This window comes from Dromiciops gliroides, chromosome 2 (assembly GCF_019393635.1).
Source record: "Dromiciops gliroides isolate mDroGli1 chromosome 2, mDroGli1.pri, whole genome shotgun sequence".
NCBI classification, from domain to species: domain Eukaryota; kingdom Metazoa; phylum Chordata; class Mammalia; order Microbiotheria; family Microbiotheriidae; genus Dromiciops; species Dromiciops gliroides.
Window position 1 is genome coordinate 239,135,309 of NC_057862.1, and position 19,683 is coordinate 239,154,991.

Below are 19,683 nucleotides of genomic sequence, written 5' to 3' on the forward strand. Positions count from 1 at the left end.
GGAGAAAAAAGGTGTGTGCAAGTGAGCCACTAAAGAGGACACCAAGGCGGAGAACCTGGGATTGGGACAGCAATGCCCTTGGAGGAGAGGGGGGTCTGGGGGAAAAGATGAGTTCTATTTCAGACATGTTGAGTCTGAGATGCCTAAAGGACATTCAGATTGAAATGTCCTCTAGGCAGTTGGTGAGATGGGGCTTGGGAGCTCAGGATACCAGGTCTGGGACTCATCTGTGGACACTATAACTGAATCCATAAGTGCAACAAGGTCACCAAAAGAAAACATAGAGAGAGAAGAGAAGAGGGCCAACACAAAGTCTAAGGGTAGGGCCAGGACCAGTTTCTTTCAACTCTTAATTCAGTCTTCTTTCTGCCGTACCACAGCTGGTTATTTTTCACTGTTCACTGGTTCTAGGATTATTTATAAGCCTTTTTTGTTTTTTAAAAAAACAATGAAGACCAGAACTCTAAAATTTGGGCTTGAGAATAAGCTAAGGGCTTATTATACACAATTTTATTTACACAAAATTCCGATTGATATAACTGTCATTTAAAACAGCCTACCTTGGTTAAACAAGAGTCTCTCTCACCTCTTCGGTCAGAAAGGGATTGACACATCTCCACAACTTTCTCATAGCACACTGCCCAATTTGTACTTAGAACTATGCTTATTAGGGAAAACATGATTTGAGCATGTATCTTCACACTAGCTATTGGATTGTAAGCTTTTTGAAGGTAGGATCTATGTGATGGAGGCACATCTTTGTCTTCCCAGTGCCTTGGAGTACCTTGCACAAAAATGATTTAGTAAAGAAAAATTTAGTAAAGAAAGGGTGTCGCCAAAGTTTTTATAAGCTTAAATAGCTTAAAACTGCATTAAAACTTTTGGGATACCTGTATTTGTTGAATTGAATCAGAAGTGAAGGAGTGACTCACTTCTAAAGTATCCATTTAGCATAACACTTCTGGAAAGATAAGCTTATTTTCAATAGTGCAAACAGGTAAGGAGAATAGGAGAAGTGGGGGAGGCGGGGAATTCATAGTGATGAAGTTATAGGACCTGCCAAATTCACTAAAATATGAAAGATTTATCAGTACATAAATTATTTAATAGTAACAAAAAGACTGGCCTCCCAAAATAAAAGATTTCTCTTTTCATCCATGTTTAATTTCTTTGTATTCTCTCCTTTTTCCATTCCCCTTCATGGAGGAATCCTTTCCACTCTCCAGAAAAGAAATAACTCCCTTGGGACTGCCTTAAGGAGCTAAAAGTGATGGCCCTTGTGAAGGATATTCAGTTATCATTTGGAAAGGTTTGTTTTGAAACAATGATATAGGAAGAATCAGAGCTGCAAAGAACCTCAGAGATCACACAGTCCAACCTTTGTGCCATTCAAAGAAACAGAAGAAACATTCTAAAGAAGTATGTCTTACCGGCAATAATTGGTAGGGTAGAGTAAACCCAACTGCCTCTTGTTCAACAATGGTAATGGATTCAATCCAATTCTGCTTGTTTTCTAAGGAAAAATAAGAGAGAATCTGATGAAATTTTATCTAGCACAGAGGTGGAGATCACAGTAAGAAATTAATTTCTCAACATGAGAAAGCTCATTATAATAAATTCTAGGTTACCATTCAGGCTTTACAGAATGTTCAGTACAACCTCCTCATTTTATGCCTAAGGAAAGTAAGACCCCCAAAAGGTTAAATCACTTGCTTAAGGGTCATACAGCTACCTTGGTAAGAGTGGTCTCCCCACTCTCCATTCAGTGGTTCTCCCATTACACAGGCCTTTGTAGGTCAAATAACAGGACAATAGCTTAAACTTTACAAAGAGACAATTGTTTTCTTTCTCCTCTATCACAACTCAAGAAGATAAGTCCTGGAGGCATCTTTCAGAGTAGTGAGTAACCCCATCCTGAAAGAAGTTTGTTAGGTGAAGTTAGGCATGTCATTTTTCAGCAACTGGTGTGCTATATTGTGCACAGACATGTGTGCGCGTGCATTATGGGGAAAAAATTCTGAGAATAAAATATTCCATTTTGTCCTCTTGCCTCATGCCCACCTTTTTTTGCAGATCCTCTTCCTCTAAAAGCTTCAGTCTTTTGCTCTCCCTCTCCTTGTGCTGGATAAGCTCCCTTGTGAGGGGGTTGCAGTTGTTATGTCCAGGAAGCAAGCGGAAGTAACGGTTCTTTTCGGGATCAAAGTAAAATCCTGGCAGTTCTTTAACCATATGAAATGAAATGAAATTTGAATTTAAAAAAGATGAACTGACTGACCTGGCAAAGAACTTGTAATGCTATTAGATCCTCACCCCTGCTTAAATTCATCTTTTCTAGGATGGAAGAAAATATAGTCACATGCTCATCACTAGATTGAAGGTCTATAAAACATCAATAAAACATTTTAAAAATACAGAAGAAAACAAAATGAAGTTCAAATGGGATACGATAGGCAATTTTAATACTACCTTGTTAAGTTTAATATGTGTGCATAAAAACAAAATGGATAGAGGATCGTGGGTTCATATAAAACCCTCTCTTTGATTCTCATATAGGTATACATATACACACACACACACATGCACACACATGCATACACACACACATATATATTTTGTGTGTGTTTGTTGATGATTAGTAATTTCACTTTGAAAAAAGAAAAAAATAATTTAAAAGGAGAATGAGAAGAAAGTTGGTTAAACTCAGAGGCCTTTTTTGCTTTGGTGCCAAGTGAACCTACAAACTTACCCCCAAAAATTCTAGCTAAAGAAGGAAAGTGTTGCCTGAACAGAAAAAACCAAGTTGACTAGGTGGGATTTTCGCTTGAATTATTTTTTGTCAGAAAGAAAGGATTCAAAAGAGAGGTCATAATTGGCACTCAGCAACTGCCTTACCTGGCACTGAAGAGCTTGCGTCTGAGCTGGAAGTTGATGAAAGGGCGCTAGTATTGCTGTCAGAACTTTGAGCACTATGAGATGTGTGTGCTCCATATCTGTAAACATAAGCAGCTATGGTAAATTGGGACGTCATGCTTACTTGCTGCAAAGGGCTTTAGTTTACCTAGTGTCCCAATACCCCTCTGCCTATGGTATAAATACAGCTAAATTAACATTCACACCACAACTTGTTTGGTTATTTTGCCTATTTTCTTATGTGAAACTGAAGTTTCAGGCTTTTCTCCTAGCATATACTTCAAAATAGTCAGGCAATGTTTTTGCTCACCTTTGTTTTTTAAAGGATGTGTATTTTCAGAGTAATTCCCATTTTCACCTCTAAGCATCAATGCATTTTTTGAAGTCATTTAAAATGTTCCAGTTGCAAAGTACTCTAAAATATCGTAGAAACCCATACCACTAAGAATGTCATGGCAGTTTTCATTTGCCACAAAAGCAATTATACACCAGGCAAGTCCTAGTTTTTGTTTAGTCTAGGTTTACCAAGCTTTTCTTGGCTATTCTAGTTTACAGATGGGGAAATTGAGGCTCAGGAATGAAGACATTTGCTTCAGGGTCAAAGCCAGAATGAAAACGTACTGCTTTTAATCCAAAGAGCCATCCATTTCACCTTTGGTAAATTACAGGCTGAAGGTAAGGAAATAACATGGTATAGGGAATAGAGCAATGGAATGAATCAGAAGACTGAAGGTCCTAGTCCTAGCAGGTCAATTCACCTCCCTCCCTGGAGCACAAATTCTTCATCTGGAAAATAAAGGTGTAGAACTAGATTCCTCAAATTTTTTTCAACTAAAATTCTAGGAGTTTATGAGAAGATGACAAACCAAAGGCCTTATTTAAGAATCATGGTTAATTCCATTATAAGTATCGAGTACACTAAAAAGTTACCCCTACCCTTAGCAATAATGAAGCCAAGGGAATGAAGACTGTTTTCTTTAAATACTGGTAATCTTGACAACTACAGGAAAAATATCTAGTTCCAAAATTGTTCAACTTGTTCTGTGATGAGCAACAGAAGAGACATGATTTTATCATTCATTTTTCATTCCCCCTTTTTTAAAAAACAAAAGTATTTTATTATTTTCCAGTTACATGTAGAAATAGTTTTCAAGATTTGTTTATATAAGATTTCAAATTTCAAATTTTTCTCCCTCCTTCCTCCCTCTTCCCTAGACAGCAGGCAATCTGATATAGGTTAAATATACATAATAACATTAAACATATTTCTGCACTAGTCATGTTACATGAGAAGGATCATAGCACAAAGGAAAAACCTGAAATCAGAAAACCAACAGTATCAAAAACAAAAGAAATAGTATGGTCCAATCAGCATCCATATCCCACAGTTCCTTTTTTTTACCCCCCTGGATTTGGAGAGCCTTTTCCATCATGAGTCCTTTGGAACATTCTTGTTCTGTTGGATTGGTGAGAAGAATCTAATCTATCACAGCTGGTCCACACATAGTATTGATGATACTGTGTATAATGTTCTTCTGGTTCTGCTCATCTCACTCATCATCAGTTCATGCAAATCCTTTCAGGTTTCTCTGAACTCCACCTGCTCACTGTTTCTTACAGCACAATAGAATTCCATTACATTCATATACCACAACTTGTTCAGTCATTCCCCAATTGATGGACATCCCCATAATTTCCAATTCCTTGCCACCACAAAAAGAGCAGCTATAAATATTTTTGTACATGTGGGTGCTTTTCCCTTTTTTATGATTTCTCTGGGCAAAAGACCCAAGAGTGGTATTGCTGGGTCAAAGGGTATGCACAGCTTTATAGCTCTTGGGGCATAATTCCAAATTGCTCTCCAGAATGGTTGGATCAGTTCATAGCTTCACCAACAATGCATTAGTGTTCCAATTTTCCCACAACTTCTCCAACATTTATTATTTTCCTTTTTTGTCATTTTAGTCAATCTGATAGGTGTCAGGTGGTACCTTAGAGTTGTTTTAATCTGTATCTCTCTAATCAATAGTGATTTAGAACATTTTTTCATATGGGAATAGATAGCTTTGATTTCTTCATCAGAAAACTGCCTGGTCATATTCTTTGACCATTTCTCAATTGGGGAATGACTTGGATTCATATAAATTTGATTTAGTTACCTATATATTTTATAAATGAGGCCTTTATCAGAGGTACTGGCCATAAAGATTGTTTCCCAGCTTTCTGTATCCCTTCTAATTTCGGATGTATTGCTTCTGTTTGTACAAAACCTTTTTAATTTAATGTAATCAAAGTCATCTATTTTGCATTTCATAATATTCTCTGTCTCTTGTTTGGTCATAAACTGCTCTCCTTTCCAAAGATCTAAAAGGTAGACTATTCCTTTCTCTCCTAATTTACCTATGGTATCACCTCTTATGTCTAAATCATGTACCCATTTTGACCTTATTTTAGTATAAGGTGTCAAATGTTGGTCTATGCCTAATTTCTGCCATACTATCTTCCAGTTTTCCCAGCAATTTTTGTCAAATACTGAATTCCTATCCCAGAAGCTGGGGTCTTTGGGTTTATCAAACAGTACATTGCTAATGTCATTTACTACTGTGTCTCCTGTGCCTACCCTATTCCATTGGTCCTCCACTCTATTTCTTAGCCAGTACCAGATAGTTTTGATAACTGCCACTTTATAGTAGAGCTCCAGATTTGGTACAGCTAACCCACCTTCCTGTGCATTTTTTCATTATTTCCCTTGATATTCTTGATTTTTTGTTTTTCCAGATGAATTTTGTTATTATTTTTTCTAGCTCTATAAAATAATTTTTAGGTAGGCTAATTGGCATGGCACTGAATAAGTAAATTAATTTAGGCAGTATTGTCATTTTTACTATATTAGCTCTGCCTATCCATGAGCAATTGATATCTTTCCAATTATTTAGATCTGATTTGATTTGTGTGAAGAGTGTTTGGTAGTTGTGTTCATAGAGTTCCTGGGTTTGTCTTGGCAAGTAGACTCCCAAGTATTTTATATGATCTACCATTACTTTAAATGGAATTTCTCTTTCTATCTCTTGCTGCTGGACTTTGTTGGTCATGTATAGAAATGCTGATGATTTATGTGGATTTATTTTATATCCTGCTACTTTGCTAAAGTTGTTAATTGTTTCAAGTAATTTTTGAGTTGATTCTCTAGGATTCTCTAAGTATACCATCATATCATCTGCAAAGAGTGATAGTTTTGTTTCCTCCTTGCCTATTCTAATTCCTTTAATTCCTTTTTCTTCTCTGATTGCTAAAGCTAATATTTCTAGGACAATATTGAATAATACGGGTGATAATGGACATCCCTGTTTCACCCCTGATCTTATTGGGAAGGCCTCTAACTTATCTCCATTACATATAATACTTGCTGATGGTTTTAGGTAGATACTGCTCATTATTTGAAGGAAAGCTCCACCTATTCCTAAGCTCTCTAGTGTTTTTATTAGGAATGGGTGCTATATTTTGTCAAAAGCTTTCTTTGCACCTATTGAGATAATTATATAATTTTGGTTAGTTTTCTTTTTTTTTTCCTGTTTTAAAAAAATTTATTTTTTTCCATTACATGTAAAGATAGTTCTCAACTTTTGTTTATACAAGCTTTCCAATTTCAGATTTTTCTCCCTCCCTCCCCTCCCTCCCCCCTCCCCTAGACAGCAGGTAATCTGATATGTTATATCTATATATCTATATACACACACACATAACAACATTAATCCTATTTCTGCATTAGTCATGTTATGAGAGAAAAATCAGAGCAATGATGAAAAACCTCAAAATAGAAAAAAACAACAGCACCAAAAACAAAAGAAATAGTATGGTTCATTCAGCATCCACAGTTCTTTTTTTTTTTTTTTCTTGGATTTGGAGATCCTCTTCTATCATGAGTTCCCTGGAACTCTTCTGTACCATTGCATTGGTGAGAAGAATATAGTCCATCACAGTAGGTCAACACTCAATGTTGATGATACTGTGTACAATGTTCTTCTGGTTCTGCTCATCTCACTCATCATCAGCCCATGCAAGACCCTCCAGGTTTCTCTGAACTCCTCCTGCTCATCATTTCTTACAGCACAATAGTATTCCATTGTATTCATATACTACAACTTGTCCAGCCATTCCCCAATTGATGGGCATCCCCTCAACTTCCAATTCCTTGCCACCACATAAAGAGCAGTTATAAATATTTTTGTACATGTGGGTCCCTTTCCCCTTTCCATGATTTCTTTGGGCAAAAGACCTAAAAGTGGGATTGCTGGGTCAAAGGGTATGCACAGCTTTATCACCCTTTGGGCATAATTCCAAATTGCTCTCCAGAATGGTTGGATCAGTTCACAGCTCCACCAACAATGCATTAGTGTTCCAATTTTCCCACAGCTTCTCCAACATTTATTATTTTCCTTTTTTGTAATTTTAGCCAATCTGATAGGTGTCAGGTGGTACCTCAAAGTTGTTTTAATTTGCATCTCTCTAATCAATAGTGATTTAGAGCATTTTTTCATATGGGAATAGATAGCTTTGGTTTCTTCATCAGAAAACTGCCTGGTCATATCCTTTGACCATTTCTCAATTGGGGAATGACTTGGATTCTTATAAATTTGATTTAGTTCCCTATATATTTTAGAGATGAGGCCTTTATCAGAAGTACTGGCCACAAAAATTGTTTCCCAGCTTTCTGCCTCCCTTCTAATTTTGGATGCATTGCTTCTGTTCGTACAAAATTTTTTAAATTTAATGTAATCAAAATCATCCATTTTGCATTTTATAATATACTCTATCTCTTGTTTGGTCAAAAACTGTTTTCCTTTCCAAAGATCTGATAGGTAGACTATTCCTTTCTCTCCTAATTTACCTATGGTATCACCTCTTATGTCTAAATTGTGTATCCATTTTGACCTTATTTTAGTATAAGGTGTAAGATGTTGGTCTATGCCTAATTTCTGCCATACTATCTTCCAGTTTTCCCAGCAGTTTTTGTCAAATACTGAGTTCCTATCCCAGAAGCTGGAGTCTTTGGGTTTATCAAACACTACATTACTAGTGTCATTTACTACTGCATTTCCTGAGCCTAGCCTATTCCATTGATCTACCACTCTATTTTTTAGCCATTACCAGATAGTTTTGATGACTGCCGCTTTATAGTAAAGCTCTAGGTTTGGTACCGCTAACCCACCTTCCTTTGAATTTTTTTTCATTATTTCCCTGGATATTCTTGATTTTTTGTTTTTCCAGATGAATTTTATTATTTTTTCTAGCTCTATAAAATAATTTTTAGGTAGTCTGATTGGCATGGCACTGAATAAGTAAATTAATTTAGGCAGTATTGTCATTTTTACTATATTAGCTCTGCCTATCCAAGAGCAATTGATATCTTTTTTTTTTTAACATATAAGGTATTTTATTTTTTCCGTTACATGTAAAGATAGTTTTCAACTTTTGTTTATACAAGCTTTACAATTTCAGATTTTTCTCCCTCCCTCCCCCCTCCCCTAGACAGCAGGTAATCTGATATAGGTTATATCTATATATCTATATACATATATCTATATATCTATATCTATATATATATGTACACACACACACACATATATATATCCATAATAACATTAATCCTATTTCTGCATTAATCCTGTTATAAGAGAAAAAATCAGGGCAGTAATGCAAAACCTCAAAATAGAAAAAAAAAACAACAGCACCCAAAACAAAAGAAATAGTATGGTTCAATCAGCATCCATACTCCACAGTTCTTTTTTTTTCTTCTTGGATTTGGAGATCCTCTTCTATCATGAGTTCCCTGGAACTCTTCTGTACCATTGCATTGGTGAGAAGAATATAGTCCATCACAGTAGGTCAACACTCAATGCTGATGATACTATGTACAATGTTCTTCTGGTTCTGCTCATCTCACTCATCATCAGCTCACATAAGACCCTCCATGTTTCTCTGAACTCCTCCTGCTCATCATTTCTTACAGCACAATAGTATTCCATTGTATTCATATACCACAACTTGTCCAGCCATTCCCCAATTGATGGGCACCCCCTCAACTTCCAATTCCTTGCTACCACGTAAAGAGCAGCTATAAATATTTTTGTACATGTGGGTCCCTTTCCCCTTTCCATGATTTCTTTGGGAAAAAGACCTAAAAGTGGAATTGCTGGGTCAAAGGGTATGCACAGCTTTATTGCCCTTTGGGCATAATTCCAAATTGCTCTCCAGAATGGTTGGATCAGTTCACAGCTCCACCAACAATGAATTAGTGTTCCAATTTTCCCACAGCTTCTCCAACATTTATTATCTTCTTTTTTTGTCATTTTAGCCAATCTGATAGGTGTCAGGTGGTACCTCAGAGTGGTTTTAATTTGCATCTCTCTAATCATTAGAGATTTAGAGCAATTTTTCATATGGGAATAGATAGCTTTGGTTTCTTCATCAGAAAACTGCCTGGTCATATCCTTTGACCATTTCTCAATTGGGGAATGACTTGGATTCTTATAAATTTGATTTAGTTCCCTATATATTTTAGAGATGAGGCCTTTATCAGAAGTACTGGCCTCAAAAATTGTTTCCCAGCTTTCTGCCTCCCTTCTAATTTTGGATGCATTGCTTCTGTTTGTACAGAAAATTTTTAATTTAATATAATCAAAATCATCCATTTTGCATTTTATAATATACCCTATCTCTTGTTTGGTCAAAAACTGTTTTCCTTTCCAAAGATCTGATAGGTAGACTATTCCTTTCTCTCCTAATTTACCTATGGTATCACCTCTTATGTCTAAATTGTGTATCCATTTTGACCTTATTTTAGTATAAGGTGTAAGATGTTGGTCTATGCCTAATTTCTGCCATACTATCTTCCAGTTTTCCCAGCAGTTTTTGTCAAATACTGAGTTCCTATCCCAGAAACTGGAGTCTTTGGGTTTATCAAACACTACATTACTAGTGTCATTTACTACTGCATTTCCTGAGCCTAGCCTATTCCATTGATCTCCCACTCTATTTTTTAGCCATTACCAGATAGTTTTGATGACTGCCGCTTTATAGTAAAGCTCCAGGTTTGGTACCGCTAACCTACCTTCCTGTGAATTTTTTTTTCATTATTTCCCTGGATATTCTTGATTTTTTGTTTTTCCAGATGAATTTTGTTATTATTTTTTTCTAGCTCTATAAAATAATTTTTAGGTAGTCTGATTGGCATGGCACTGAATAAGTAAATTAATTTAGGCAGTATTGTCATTTTTACTATATTAGCTCTGCCTATCCATGAGCAATTGATATCTTTCCAATTATTTAGATCTGATTTGATTTGTGTGAAGAGTGTTTGGTAGTTGTGTTCATAGAATTCCTGGGTTTGTCTTGGCAAGTAGACTCCCAAGTATTTTATATGATCTACCGTTACTTTAAATGGAATTTCTCTTTCTATCTCTTGCTGCTGGACTTTGTTGGTCATGTATAGAAATGCTGATGATTTATGTGGATTTATTTTATATCCTGCTACTTTGCTAAAGTTGTTAATTGTTTCAAGTAATTTTTGAGTTGATTCTCTAGGATTCTCTAAGTATACCATCATATCATCTGCAAAGAGTGATAGTTTTGTTTCCTCCTTGCCTATTCTAATTCCTTTAATTCCTTTTTCTTCTCTGATTGCTAAAGCTAATATTTCTAGGACAATATTAAATAATAGGGGTGATAATGGACATCCCTGTTTCACCCCTGATCTTATTGGGAAGGCCTCTAATTTATCTCCATTGCATATAATACTTGGTGATGGCTTTAGGTAGATACTGTTTATTATTTTACGGAAAGCTCCACCTATTCCTAAACTCTAGTGTTTTTATTAGGAATGGGTACTGTATTTTGTCAAAAGCTTTCTTTGTACCTATTGAGATAATCATATGATTTTGGTTGGTTTTCTTATTGATATGGTTGATTATGTTAATAGTTTTCCTAATGTTGAACCAGCCCTGTGTGGTAAAAAAAAAAATGAAAGTTTTTTAACAGTCGGTTAGGATAACTGAAAGATGCCAGTTTTTCTTTAAGGACCACCCTTTTGGGGAGGAGACCAATGGCATGAGCTACGCATGCCAGTGTGCCTGCTGCACATGTCAAACTGCCTGCTATGCACTCGACTTCTGGGGTGCGAGCTGAAAAGGCAAGGAGAGAATGGAAGTGGGGCTTTTTTCCTGCTCCGCTGGTCTCCTGGCTGCGCTGCACAGACAGACGCGGACTGGAGTTTGACTCGGCCCGGCTCTCGGTTAACAGCACGCGCTTGACTCGGTCTCTTTCCCCAAAAGTGGCCTTGGGTTTTGGTGAATTTTATACAGAATATAGACTAAGCCTAGACTTAAGACCATTTGTATTGTATTTCTACTTTCCTATCCTTCTAATCAATATCACCTTGTGAATACCATACAATAAAGAAAACCAGAAGCTTCTTCCATTTACTAGTCTGGGAGATAAATTAAGGGAAAGGTTAAGTAGGGGAGATTTATGATCTAATATCCAATTTTAATCTCACACCTGCATTCCTGGAATAAATCCCACCTGGTCATAGTGCATTATCCTGGTGATCACTTGCTGTAATCTCCTTGCTAATATCTTGTTTAAGATTTTAGCATCAATATTCATTAGGGAAATTGGTCTATAATTTTCTTTCTCTGTTTTGGCTCTGCCTGGTTTTGGTATGACCACCATATTTGTGTCATAAAACGAATTTGGTAGATTCTTGTTGTCTCATGGAGTTATTCGCTTCCATTTGCTCGATTTTAATTTTTAAGGCCTTATTTTCCACAGTAAGCTTTTCCACTTCTTTTTCTGTTTGGCTAATTTTTTCTCTCATTTGGCCAATTGTATTTTTTTAAGGAATTGTTTTCCTCAGTCATTTTTTGTGCTTCTTTTTGCAGTGTAACTTTCATTTCTCTTATTTCTTTTTCCATTTTTTCTTCTACCTCTCTTATTTGATTTTTAAAAGCCTTTCTGAGCTCTTCAAAGATGGCTTTTTGGTCTTGAGACAAGATAATCTTCCCTCTTGAGTCTTCACTTGTGGGCGTTTTGACTAACTCATCTGTGTTTGAATTTTGGTCTTCCCTTTAACCATATAAGTTGTCAATGGTAAGGTTCTTTTTTTGTTTCTTGCTCATGTTGTAGGCTATTTTTAAAGTTATCAAGTTGAAGTCTGCTCCTGGGGCACAGGGTTCATGGTTGCAAGCTTCTTACTACTCTTGGCTGCCCCACTCTCAGCTGTGTCGAGTTACAATAGTGTTGAGCTGCCAATGAGTGGAGCTTTGCTAAGGTGATCTGCCAGCTGAGACTAGTGGTGCTAAGCCACACTGAGCCGAGCTTTACTTAGGTGAGCTGCCCTCCCCTTTTACCCTAGGTGAGATAGACCTTTGCTGAAGTCTTCTAAATTTTCTCAAGTAGCAGGATTTTGTCTCTCTTTTTGTAGGTTCTGTAGTTCCAGAATCTGTTTAGAGGCTTGGTTTAATGTTGTTTTTGAGGGAAATACAGGAAAGCTCAGGAATGTTCCTAGCTTCTCTCTGCCATCTTGGCTCTGCCCCCGGAAGTCTATTCCTTGATTTTTAAACTCCCTTCATCCCCTTTTCCAGTGACTCTTTTACCCTTGTCTTTTGCAGCCCCAAAAGACATCTGTTGGTCTGTTAGGCTTTCCTGTACAATTTAGTTATGGTTATATACTTACATAAGCTTCACAAAACCAAACATTGTAAGGGAAGGTCTGTCTCCAAAGGACACCCAGGTTACTCCATTACTTGACACTAAATAATTTTTCTATACAAGTGTTACTCATTGGAATGCTTTTTTTTTTAAAGTGAGGCAATTGGTGTTAAGTGACTTGCCCAGGGTTACACAGCTAGTAAGTGTTATATGTCTGAGGACAGATTTGAACTCAGGTACTCCTGACTCCAGGGCCGGTGCTCTATCCACTGGGCCACCTAGCTTCGCCAATTAGTGGAAGAGGAAATCAAATTATTATTATTATTATTTTTTTAGTGAGGCAATTAGGGTTAAGTGACTTGCCCAGGGTCACACAGCTAGTAAGTGTCAAGTGTCTGAGGCCGGATCTGAACTCAGGTACTTCTGACTCCAGGGCCAGTGCTCTATCCACTGTGCCAACTAGCTGCCCTGTGGAATACTTTTTTAATTTCACCATGGGATGGATTTGGGGAGGCTATTTTACATTAACCATCTGAGTATATGCCTATTATTGTTGGAGATAAATACTTTGGTGGGTTTAATACTTAACATCCATTGTTACTGTCTCACACCAAAGGGGAGTCTGGTGGGTAGAAAGGTTCTTAAATTGATATTATTGTTCCCTCTGGGAATCTTTCCAGAAGTGGTGCTGTGAAGTCTACCTTGATTGCCTCATGATCAACATACTAATGTTTACTAACATATAGGACTCAGGAGCATCAGTATCCGAGCAAAGTGGTGACTTCAAGCATAGTTACAATCCCTTCTGTTCTGTGTATAGTAACCAATTTTTCTTTATGACAGAGCACTGGATGGAATGAATGAAGATGGAGAAGGTGAATGTGTTTGGGTATGGTGACTGCATTCTAATTCTTATATTCCATGGGTATTAAATTTTTTTTTTTTAAGGCAATGGGGGTTAAGTGACTTGCCCATTGGCGCACAGCTAGTAAGTGTCAAGTGTCTGAGGCCGGATTTGAACTCAGGTACTCCTGAATCCAGGGCTGGTGCTTTAACCACTGTGCCTGAAGGGCAAAGATCTTGCAGTCTTTCCCAGACCTTTGCTGAATGACTGAAATTAAATGCCTAGAAGATTGCACCTCTAGCTGTAAAATAACAAATACTTCTAATCAGGTAAAGGTAAAGTTGTCTGAAGGCAGATGATGTTATCTCTATTTCTAACTTCTTCTAGACAACAGCTACAGCCTAAAAAAATTACTTTCAAATAAGGAGCCCAGCACTACCTTTAACCACAGCTAAGACTGAAATTAGACATAGGATAAAGGGTGACTCCTATCATTACACTTGCCTTTCATTAGAACTGCGCCTTCTGTTCCAGCGACAAGCATTGCTCTGTTGATAACTGCTTCTCCCATATTTCTCCCTGCTGTATGAGCCTCTCTTCTTCATTTCTGTTCAAAAAAAGAGACACACACTTTGAATAAGTGGCATCATGTATAGGGCATATGTCATACTCATACTGTCATGTTTCTCTGCCCCCATAAGATTTCTGGATCTCTGATCTTTAACCAGCTCCAACATCACCTAGAGAACTGGAAACACTGCTCTAATGGAAATGATTAACTGTTAATTATCTATGAGGGGATAAGCATAGCAGGAACTATAATCCACCCATAATTCTCAAACTTTTTCCCACCCTCAACCAAGGAACCCATTAGTGAAATTACAAAAGGTGGGCATTGGAGTGGGAATAAATATAAAGGATCAAGATAATCCACAAATCAACCAGTCCCTGAATACATACATATGTATTAACATTATGTAAGGCACTTGGGGCAGCTAGGTGGCGCAGTGGCTAAAGCACAGGCCCTGGATTCAGGAGGACCTGGGTTCAAATCTGACCTCAGACACTTGACACTTATTAGCTGTGTGACCCTGGACAAGTCACTTAACCCTCATTGCCCTGAAAAAAAAAGGCTTCTAGTTTATTATGTAAGGCACTCTGAAGACCTTAAAGGACTATATAAATGCTAGCTATTATTATTATTTTTTTTTAGTGAGGCAACGAGGGTTAAGTGACTTTCCCAGGGTCACACAGCTAGTAAGTGTTAAGTGTCTGAGGCCGGATTTGAACTCAGGTCCTCCTGATTCCAGGGCCAGTGCTCTATCCTCTGTGCCACCTAGCTGCCCCATAGCTATTATTTTTTAAAAAGTGGACTGTTCACTACAATGGGGGTATCCTAATACTTCAATGGATTTCTGCTCTTACTGAGATGGCCATTTCCTTTGACCACATAGATCACAATTCATTTGGGCTTGCTCATTCCATGTAATTCCTTTTTTGGGGGGCAGGGCAATGGGGGTTAAGTGACTTGACCAGGGTCACACAGCTAGTATCAAGTGTCTGAGGCTGGATTTAAACTCAGGTCCTTCTGAATCCAGGGCCCATGCTTTATCCACTGCCCCCAATCCCATGTAATTCTTATCCATATTCTCCATAAATTCACCGAAGGGTCCACCCAACATACTTGGGCTCTTCTTCACATTCTTTTCACAATAGATGATGAATTTAAAGTTGGAAGGGGCATTAGAGGTGACTAAGCCCAATACCCTCATTTTAAAGATAAGGAAACTGAGGCCCAGAGCATTTAAGTGACTTGCCCAAAGTTACACAAGTACAAAGTGGCAGCTCTTCTCACTGTACCACACTGACTCTTTTTAAAGACGTTTCTAAGAACTATAGCATATCATTCCCAAGCCTGCTATTGTTTAGTTGTTTCAGTTGTGTCCAACTCTTTATAACCTCATTTGGGGTTTTCTTAATAAAGATACTGGAGTGGTTTGCCATTTCCTTGTCAGGCTCATTGTGCAGATGAGGAACTGAGGCCAACAAGGTTAAGTGACTAGCCCAGGGTTACACAGCCAGTAAGCATCTGAGGCCAGATTTGAACTCAAGAAGATGGATCTTCTTGACTCCAGGCCTGGCGCTCTATCCACTGCACCTCCCAGCTGCCCTATATTTGTGTAATATTAATTTTATCTGGTTTCAATTAAAAAAACCATTTTAATAATTTTTGGAAACCACAAGTGAACTTTTCTTCCCCGTTGATATAGCCCATATACCTGCTAAAGGACAAGATTTATATTTATTAACTAAGTTAGAAGCTATAGCAATGCAGAGGAAACTACATATCTGACTTACTTTAGAATGTACATTTATACAAAAAAGAACAGGCCTTTATATTGTGCCCCTACATGGCTGGTACTGTGCTAAGCTCTTTATTACTTCATGATCAAATGAGATAATAAAAAGGAAAAAGTGGAATATGTGTAATTGATTTATGACAGAATTAACATTAAGATTTTACAAGGAGACAGCTTTCCTGTTGCTTGACAATCCTGTTTGCACAGAACTCCAGGAAAATTTATTTATTTATATTGTATAAATTGAGGTACTCCTGTAAAGGTAAACCAAAGAGTCTGCTTCCCAATGTTAGGGACCTCACTGCCCACTTCATCATTTTCTTTCTTTCTTTTTTTTTTTTTTAGTGAGGCAATGGGGATTAAGTGACTTGCCTGGGTCACACAGCTAGTAAGTGTCAAGTGTCTGAGGCCAGATTTGAAGTCAGGTACTCCTGAATCCAGGGCCGGTGCTTTATCCACTGTGCCACTTAGCTGCCCCTCCACTTCATCATTTTCATCAGAAGAATGAGGCAATTTGGTGGAGAGTTCTGGACTCTATCTTTCTCTCTCTCTTTTTTTTTTTTAGTGAGGCAATTGGGGTTAAGTGACTTGCCCAGGGTCACACAGCTAGTAAGTGTTAAGTGTCTGAGGCTGGATTTGAACCCAGGTACTCCTGACTCCAGGGCCGGTGCTCTATCCACTGCGCCACCTAGCTGCCCCTGGACTCTATCTTTCACCTAGGTGGAATAGCTAGTCTTGCTGTTTTTCACACAAGACATTCCATCTCCCATCCTGTGCTTTCATAGAAGTTTTTTTTTTTCTTTTTCCCTTGTAACGATTGGAATGACGCCACCTGCTGGAGACTTACTGTAGAAGAGTTCTGCCCATGAAGCGAAGGTCTTTGAGGGCAAGACCAGGAGTCTTTTCTTTGGCGTCAGGAAGTGACGCAGGCTAGTGGGAGGAGGAAGGAAGACACTGGTGCTCGCTCTCAGGCTCTTTCCTCTGGACTCTGGCGGAGAAGGGAGCTAGAAATGTGCTCTCCCTTTGATAGGAATCTAGGCCTTTCTCTCTCTCTTTACCAAATTCTTATTCTTCTTAATAAATGCTTAAAAGTCTAACTCTTGCTAAAGCTTATAATTTATTGGCGACCACTCATTAGATATTTTAGACAGACTAGCTAGAATTTTAGCCCTTAACACCCTGAAGTACTTTTAATTATGTACACATAACAGGAAATAAATCTTTTTCACAAATGTTCTTCAAGGATGAAAATCAAAAAGAAGATGACAGAATAAGAGCAGGAGAAATATTCAACACATGGGGGAAGGTGATTTCTCATTTCTGCTCTTAAAAAGTAAAAAAAAAAAATCACTATATAATTACATATGAAAACTGGCACTGAATTACAACTGCTGGTGATAAGAAATGAAGACCAAGCATATAATAAAGCCCTATGGTAAGGTAAGGAGCACTTGTCTTCCAGATGGACACACTCAAATGCTGACCAAGGTTCTGAAGCATTTGCTTTAGTAACCCAGGAATCCATGGTCTGTGGCAGCAAATGCACCAAATGTCTAGTCTTCTGAAATGCACCTGCAATTCAAAGGATCACTTACAAGTAGCATGTGAAGTTCTTTCTTCAGAAATACAAGCTTTCATATCTCATGGCTAGATGGTGTTCTCTCCTCACTAAGGACTTTCTGAATCACTAATTTCCTCCAAAAGCTCAGCTCAATGCTACTTCTTACATGACCTGATACAGCTTCCCCAGCAAAGTTATCTTGTATTTACTTTTTATGCATGCCTACCTACCTACTGACCTCTCCCTCTCTCCTCCTCCTTGTCTCCCTGCCTCCCTCCCTCTCCCTCTTTCTCTCTCTCACAAAATGAAAGTTCCTTGAGGTCAGGAACTGTTTCAGTACTATGTACCTTTTACATGGCAAGCATTTGACAACTGCCTGATTGGTTGATTTCATTTATGTCTTTGTATCTCCCTGTGTCTTGAACATAACAGACACTTCATGCTTACTGATTAGTGATTCTGAACCAGGAGGACCTGAGTTTTGAATGCCACCTGGAGAAACTTACTAGTTGTGTTATCCTGGCCAAATCACTTAAATCTGATGCTCAATTTCTTTATCTGTAAAATGGGTTTAAACCTCACAGAATTGTTCCAAGGATCAAATGATACAGCCTACAGGAAATGTTATGTAAATGTGAGCTATTTTTATTAGAGGAAGCAAGAAGTCAACTAGTAGTACATTGCTGAACTTGGCCAAGGCATGAATACAAATCCAGTCTTGGACACTTGCTAGTTGTGTATGACCACTCTAGGCAAGTGACAACCTGTCTGGCTCAGTTTCCTCATCTATAAAATGGGGATAATAGTAGCATCCACCTCAAGGTTGTTGTGACCAATCCAGAGATAACATTTGTAAAGCTCTTTGCAAATTTTAAAGTGTTATATCCATGACATCATTATTACAATGAATGTTTATGTTCCAACATCTCAGATAAAGTTAAAAGAACACAATACAAGATGGGAAGAAGTACCCTGGTATGGTGGAAAAGCATTCAGGCTTTACCCAAAGAGGACCTGGATTGAAGTCCCCACACTGCCTTTTGCTGTCTTTGCATCTGCTGTCCTGTCTAGTTTCAACTCCCCAGAATATGATGCCCCTCCCAGGTTAAGCTCACCACCACACTGTTATCTCAAGCCATCTCTCCCCTCTGATTTTCGGGCCGGAGGGCAGAGTACCAAATTCTTCCCAATGCCTTTCTTTATCGGGGGCAGAAAGTGGGCTCACTTTACTCAGCCTCTGCAACTCCTTTTCCATCCAGTTCCCCTGTTTCCCTGCCCCTTCCCCCCACCCCAGATGTGTTGTCTCTCCCCACCCCATTAACTTGTAAGCTCCTTGAAGCCTGGGACTGTATTGATTACATCTCCATCACTTAGGACAGTGCCAAGCACTTAGTAGGTGATTAATAAATGCTGACTGGATTGGCTTGGTTTTGCTGGTAAAATGATAGGGTTGGACTAAAGGATCTGAAGTCTCTTTCAGTTCTAAGTCTCTGAGGCTATGGAAATTTGCCAACATTATCTAGAATTACCAGATGAACTAAAATCCCAAAGAATTAAAAACCAACCAACCCCAGGATCTCCCAACAAGAACCCTGAATAAGTAGGGGGGGGGGAGGGGGGAAATAATGTCTCTTGAAGGTGTGATTTTCAGGGGCTCTCTCAAATGCAGTGAATTGAACTTATGAGAGGTCACACTGTGTCAAATGCCCTAGGCCTAAAGATTCAGGAGGGATGGAAACCTCAGAATTTTTAAAGGTTTTTGGTATTCCATGAACATTGGTTTACAGCATAGAACTTTACAAAGCATTACTCTTGTATTCTCTCCTTTGATAGACATTTACATAGGGTTCTTGGGCAAGTCACTTAACCCTACTTGCCTCAGTTTCCTCATCTGTAAAATGAGCTGGAAAAGGAAATGGTGAATCACTCCAGTGTCCTTACCAAAAAAACCCCAAATGGGGTCAAGAAGAGTTAAACACCACTGAACAGTTACAGTTGGAAGGTACTTTAGATACATCATGTGAGCTATATAACAACCCCATGTTTAATTTAATTTAATATATCTTTTCTTTTCTGGAGAGACAATGAGGGTTAGGTGACTTGCCCAGGGTCACACAGCTAGTAAGTGTCAAGTGTCTGAGGCTGGATTTGAACTCAGGTCCTCCTGAATCCAGGGCTGGTGCTTTATCCACTGCACCACCTAGCTGCCTGCTTTAGGTTGTTACAAATACTATGATCTCCATTTAGTAGAAGGCAAATCTAAAGCTGGGGGAATTAAATAATTTAACTTATTCAAATTC

At 38.2% G+C, this 19,683-nt stretch overlaps 1 protein-coding gene across 3 annotated transcripts in view; it reads right to left on the reverse strand.

Moving 5' to 3' along the window:
• The window catches only part of DCAF4 (DDB1 and CUL4 associated factor 4), a 38,388-nt gene that overhangs the window by 16,571 nt on the left and 2,134 nt on the right, over positions 1-19,683 (reverse strand). For 2 of the 3 annotated variants that reach the window (XM_043989956.1, XM_043989955.1), the window contains exons 2-5: positions 13,967-14,069; positions 2,893-2,990; positions 2,062-2,219; positions 1,431-1,513 (exon numbers count right to left, since the gene is read on the reverse strand). In XM_043989956.1, the coding sequence (XP_043845891.1) occupies positions 1,431-1,513; positions 2,062-2,219; positions 2,893-2,990; positions 13,967-14,067 (440 nt within the window). In that variant the 5' untranslated portion in view covers positions 14,068-14,069. Of the gene's footprint in view, positions 1-1,430; positions 1,514-2,061; positions 2,220-2,892; positions 2,991-13,966; positions 14,070-19,683 lie in introns of those variants that run through there. The other variant, XM_043989957.1, reaches the window with a different exon arrangement.